This window comes from Cyphomyrmex costatus, unplaced genomic scaffold (genome assembly GCF_001594065.2).
Source record: "Cyphomyrmex costatus isolate MS0001 unplaced genomic scaffold, Ccosl1.0 scaffold651, whole genome shotgun sequence".
Taxonomy (NCBI): Eukaryota; Metazoa; Arthropoda; class Insecta; order Hymenoptera; family Formicidae; genus Cyphomyrmex; species Cyphomyrmex costatus.
In genome coordinates, this window is record NW_017280213.1 from 36973 (window position 1) to 43052 (window position 6080).

General features: G+C 38.2%; 1 protein-coding gene across 1 annotated transcript; it reads right to left on the reverse strand.

Annotated features, from left to right (window-relative positions):
- Nucleotides 1–861: 861 nt before the first annotated feature.
- On the reverse strand, nucleotides 862–5471 carry LOC108779961 (piggyBac transposable element-derived protein 3-like). The gene is made up of 4 exons (XM_018547536.1): nucleotides 4887–5471; nucleotides 4166–4818; nucleotides 3976–4069; nucleotides 862–957 (listed from the first exon to the last, which is right to left on the reverse strand). Exons 1-4 carry the CDS (start codon nucleotides 5469–5471, stop codon nucleotides 862–864), a joined length of 1428 nt encoding a protein of 475 aa, XP_018403038.1.
- Between the last annotated feature and the right edge of the window lie 609 nt (nucleotides 5472–6080).

Below are 6080 nucleotides of genomic sequence, written 5' to 3' on the forward strand. Positions count from 1 at the left end.
CCAACTCCAATTCCCATTCTAGCCCTGCGCTTGATTCTGCCTCAGTGGCAGCCGGTCGGCCAGCGGCAGGGACCATACCCCCGACAATCCGGGTCCCAAGGTTCCGATTCTCAGGGTGGTTTTCTTGCTTCTCTTGACTCCTCATAATTTATTTATTGGAGGTTTTTACGAGACTCCCGAAAACTCGGCCGTACCAGCACACTTATTGGACGCACATTGTAGCTAATTGCCAGCCTTTAATCCCTCACCTGCTCGGTGATAGGGAAATTGTACCAACGCAAAACCGCGGGGTCAAGGCGGGGGGGATAGGAATCAAGGATCGAGGGGATACCCTCCTCCCCCGCGGATAACCCTTTCCACCGGGCCGATTTATATTGGCGCTTCTATACAAACACCTTCTTCCCTCCGGAGTCAGTGAGCCATAGATGATTTCCTTCCGGCCACCCTTGACCGCGTACATATATAGATGCTTACACAGCTACTTGGGATTGAGCTGTTATAACTTCCCTCAATCATGCATCCCTTTGTCGTAGCCTAAACGTAGGATTCAGAAGTTTCTAGTGTGGAACATCTATTAGCTTTTCCTTTGTGTTCTGTCGTCAGCGGAAATAAATTAATATTCACACTGTGGTTTCGTTTCCTAGTCTTTATTAATTTTTGTATGTTCACAAATATTGGTCACTATGTCTTAACCACGCATTACCGGCTAACGTATTCGCATTGCCACGATACACTTTATGTTACGACGGTGAATGTTGGCTATGTATTTCACATCGCTGTTGCGACGGAATATGTTCGCACAGTGATTTGATTTACTGGTGTCGACAACGCCTAGGGGCTGATGCCCTGAGTCGACCACGTTTAAGGGCTGTTGCCCAGATTTATTGTGATTTGGTACGGATAAGCGACAACGCCTAGAGAGAAAAACTTTTGAGTCGCGTTCGGCTCGAATAGACACTGCTCGGAGACAACGAGTTTAAGTAAACTGTACGATAGTCGCGAGAGAAGTGAAGACGCGATGTCAGTTTGTAAAGATCACGACGCGGTGGAAGGGAACATACCCCCAATCGAATCCGGGCCCTAATAGGTCGTTCGTCAGTCACGTGTGCCAAAGGAGGGCCGTGTACCTTGTCGTAACCGTACTGCGCTGCGGCGCGTTTTTTGTCACCGTTGCTAACGTCTCAACCGTCGGAAAGAGACGAACTGTGTATTGATGTCCGAGTATGCATGCGGACTTGTGTCAAAGCCGCCGTACCAAATTCACTGCGTATTATCATGCATGATATAAAAGAACTCTGACGCAACATAACTCCTGTGAGAGAACTCTGACGCAACACTTTGGAACACGCCAATTTACAGTTCCAGTCTTCTTCTCATATTCGGTAATATGTTCGTCCTCGTAGAGATTTTAATGTTTCCAGAAATTACCGGATTGGAACAGCTGTTAGCTTTTACTTTGGAACACGCCAAATTACAGTTCCGATCATTTCAAAGTCGGTGAAATTCTCTTCATCTGGTTGGCGATTTTATCTAGCAATTTCTTTATTTTAATTATTTTCCGTTTATTTTATTTTTTACTATCTATTGACTTTATCTTAAAATGACATTTTTCTTAATTCCTGTTTATTTTCTATTCAATTTTATCCATTTTATCTTGTTTTATTCAATTTTAAACTCCTCGAATCTGATTGGTTCCTATCGGCCTCTTCCTATTGGTTGTAATATTTTTGTCATTAACTAAATTAATTTTTCGTATTATTCTACAGGGTATTGTGCATCTTGACTGTGTATTATTTATATCTAGCAATTCCTTTATTTTAGCTATTTTCCGTTTATTTTATTATTTATTAACTATTGAATTTAGAACTGCTTGTTTTCTATTCAGTTTTAGCCACTTTGTCTTGTTTTATCTAGTTTTAAACTCCTCGAGTCTGATTGGTTCGTCTCCTATTGGTTATGCGTTTCCTTTGATTTTCCAAGCATTAGTTGTTTTATTTTTAGTTTTGAACATTGGGACCTAGATTATTCGATATTTTAACTTCTCTTGCTCTTGCTCTAATTGGTTGTTTTCACTATCTAGAGACTTTCTTCTCCTATCGCTATATGAATGTTCTCTTTTAAGTACATTAGTGTTCCTGTCTTATTCGACGTTCATCCATGTCCTTTTACGTGCAACAGCCCGCATATTTTCGCTAAATTTTATCTTCGTCGTTTTATGTTGTTAGTGTGTTAACATAGTATTATTGTGACGGCAGTATTCTCCATTTAATCATCTTCTCCCACGGTTTATACTCAGAATTCTTAACTGTTTAATTCTTCCTTTCTGTATCTTGTCATTTGTAAATACCGTGATGTTGCAACCGTCTCCGAAATTTCGGAAATGGTTGCGATGCGTCATTTAATGATTCAGACGTAACTATAAAGGCTTGATTCACATGTTAAGGGCGATCAGACGGTTACATCAAAAGATGGCCAATCCGAGCTCCGCGAAGGAGAAACCCATAGTTCGGAGGAAGTCCAAACAGCCACTGTAGACGAGGAGATACCAGCCGTGCCCGGCGAAGAGCCCTCCACTGCTGTAAAGCCTACCTGATTTATTTTTTTTTCTTTTTTCGTATATGGAATAATTATAATATTTTATCTTCCCTTAGAGTTAAGACAAAGTATATAAGTAAAAGTTCTTACAGCCAATAAAGAATTTTGAGTATAATTTATAAAGCAGTGTAACGTTAAAAGATTAAGTTTGATAAAAGTTTATTTGTTAATCCGTGAAGGATAATTTATTTGGGTTAAGTTTGACTAAGTTTATAAAAAATTAAAGAGATTTAGTAAAAACAATTTTATATCTTTTATTCCTGGTTGTATAGTTATATAAGTCTTCCATGCGAAAGGGGACTTACTGCGAGCACGTACAGATCGCGCAATTAATGCCTTCCAACCGTATGACGTCACATCCACTGTTGAAGCATCGCGTTTACTTTCTCGGTCGTTTTCATGTTCATGGCTGTAGTAGACAAATCGTAACCAGCCGGCGATATTGCGTGAATTTCTCCAACCTCTATAACCCGTGTTCGTTACACCTCGAATGTGTGTGATTAAAGTTTTGTTGACACTATTGACAGTCGTAAATTTCGTTTGAAAATATATTTACATAATCAAATTTTCAATTATTTACGGCACATAATTTATCAGATAAGTTGCTACTCTTTCTTTTTAAATTTATTTAACCCTTTGAAGCATACATTTTTCTTTACATAGAAAATAGCTGAAATTTGTTACTCGGGGGTTTTTGGGGTCGCTGATTACGAATCTGAGCTCAGATTTTCAAAATTCAAAATGGCGGATCCAAGATGGCGGACCAAAATGCAAAAAGTCGCTTGATCCAGTCGAAACTTTGTACTCGGGGGTTTTTGGGGTCGCTGATTACGAATCTGGGCTCAGATTTTCAAAATTCAAAATGGCGGATCAAAGATGGCGGACCAAAATGCAAAAAGTCGCTTGATCCAGTCGAAACTTTGTACTCGGGGGTTTTTGGGATCGCTGATTACGAATCTGGGCTCATATTTTCAAAATACCGCTCTCAGTTGATCCAGAGACACGAACGTGAACGTGGCGGCTGTTGTCTCCATTTTTTTTTTGTAATTTTCAGATATTTTTTTTTTTTGTATTTTTTGACATTTTTTATTTTTTTTTATTTTTAGGCATTTTTATTATTTTTTAATTTTTTTTTTTCAATTATTTAATTTTCTGTCATATATTTCTTGGTAGAGTTTTTTTTGTTTCTTTCGATTGCTAAGCGTGGTATGATGCAAAACAATTTCTGTTATGTAACAAGCATAATGGTACATTGCAAGTACTGCACAGCCATGACGTTTTTCTGTTATTTTTATCTGTGCTGCAAAGTGCACATCGTCTCTGCTTGCTTATAGAAACTGGCATGTGAGATGCTTCAGAGCGTCTTTTTTCAATGCTTACCTGAGGTTTATGGGGCCCAATAACCACGCATTGGCGTTTTCTTCCTTTTGTAGTTGGTATTTTATAACCAACTAATTCATTCACAAGAGATAATCTGAATTGTTTTAATGTCAGAACTTTGTCATTGTTTATCTTATTATATATAATAAATGAATTTACTACTGTAAGGTCAATGAAATGCCAAAATAACCTAAGCCACCATTTTCTAGATTTCCGATCGATTTTATACGTTGATAACAAACGATCAGCGTTGTCCACATAGCCCATATGTTTATTATAATCACTACACATAACTGGGCAATCCACAAATTTCAGCGATCCATCTTTCTGCTTGCGGCTAACCGTTGTCATTTCGCAAGGGTCATGATAATTTGATAAAAAGTGCACTGGTTTTTTGTCCATCCATTTTATCCAACGGATATTCGTGTTGGACGTTTTATAGTCATGTTGTCCATGAGTCATTTTTTTATCTTGCATGTCACTTTTGGGTAGTCTTGTACGATTGGAACGTACGGTTCCACACGCAAGAATTATGTCCTTTTTCAATGAAATCATTAGATCCATGCCAGTAAAAAAATTGTCGAAATACACATGATATCCTTTCCCGACTAAATGCCGCGTAAGATCTTTTACGACTCGAGCTCCTAATTGCTTTTCGGTGCTTTCTGTTTTTCCAGTGTAAAGTTGAAATTTGCAAACAAAACTAGATTCATCGGCCAGAACCCAACATTTATATCCACGTTTGATTGGTTTTGCTGGCATGTACTGCTTCAAGCTACTGCGATCTTTGAATTTTATCATTGATTCGTCCACCGACAAATATTTATTTGGTTTCCAGCAATTCTGGAATGATTTATTCAGCTGATCTAATAATGGTCTGATTTTGTATACCTTATCGTAATCTGCAGCACCTTTTTTGGTTGTTTAGTATTATCAGCAATGTGTATATTGCTAAGAAAGAATCCAAAACGATTCACTGTCATCAATGATGATATAAAAGGATCATTCAATTTTACATCAGATGACCAAAAATCACGATAGGAAGGTAATTTTTTAATTCCCATAAGAATATTTACGCCTAGAAAAATGAGTAATTCTTCTTTTGATATTTCTTGTTCCAATTTATTTTGCTTTAGATAGACATTTGTTTGTTCAACTATCAAACATAAAAGATCATGGGTAAAAAGATGAAGAAATATCTCTTTTGGCGATTTTATGTCGTCAGGAATGTAAGGTCCAACATCTTCGGCAAATGGAATATTTTCAAGCGATTTCCTACTTTTTGTCCATTTTTCGTTTGTTACAGTTTGTTCAAACGCTTCGTCATCTGATGAATCTATTGTATCAATGTTATTAGAGGATTCCATTTCTAAAATCAAATTACATTCACGAGTGTCAGTGCTACCATCGTGCTCATCTTCGTTATCGGAATCACAAAGACCATCAATTGATTCAGCATCACTTGGTATATCGGTCAATTCTATGTTGTTTGCCATATTCACGAGAAAAAAAGTTATGTAGCACAGTAAAATAGTATATTTTGATACAAGTGCTGCAAATTTTTCTACGACTCTGAGGTTTACCGCACGAACTGTAGTCCAATGGAGTAATCAAATATATCGAAATAGTACATTATGTATCAAGGACGCAAACTGTATCATTCTCGGCGAATGCGAGCATTGTTTATTTTTGTTTCATTGGGGCCGAGTGTAGCGAGGTCGCACGAGCGTCCGCGGTACATATACTATTTTTTTGTTCAAAGGCCGCTAAATGAATTTCGCGTCCCGTATAGAGACCGCGAAATACTAAATGTAAGGCTTAGGCCGCGAAATGAAATTTCATTTCGCGGCCTAAGCCTTACATTTAGTATTTCGCGGTCTCTATACGGGACGCGAAATTCATTTAGCGGCCTTTGAACAAAAAAATAGTATATGTACCGCGGACGCTCGTGCGACCTCGCTACACTCGGCCCCAATGAAACAAAAATAAACAATGCTCGCATTCGCCGAGAATGATACAGTTTGCGTCCTTGATACATAATGTACTATTTCGATATATTTGATTACTCCATTGGACTACAGTTCGTGCGGTAAACCTCAGAGTCG

Bases quoted from the DNA above. Each gene is read 5' to 3' on its own strand.
- LOC108779961 (XM_018547536.1), bottom strand. From the start codon at position 5,471: ATGGCAAACAACATAGAATTGACCGATATACCAAGTGATGCTGAATCA. The intron at 4,819-4,886 runs GTGCTGCAGATT...AAATCATTCCAG, and splicing joins ATACTAAACAACCAAAAAAG to AATTGCTGGAAACCAAATAA. The intron at 4,070-4,165 runs GTTATTTTGGCA...AAAACAATTCAG, and splicing joins TCTAGAAAATGGTGGCTTAG to ATTATCTCTTGTGAATGAAT.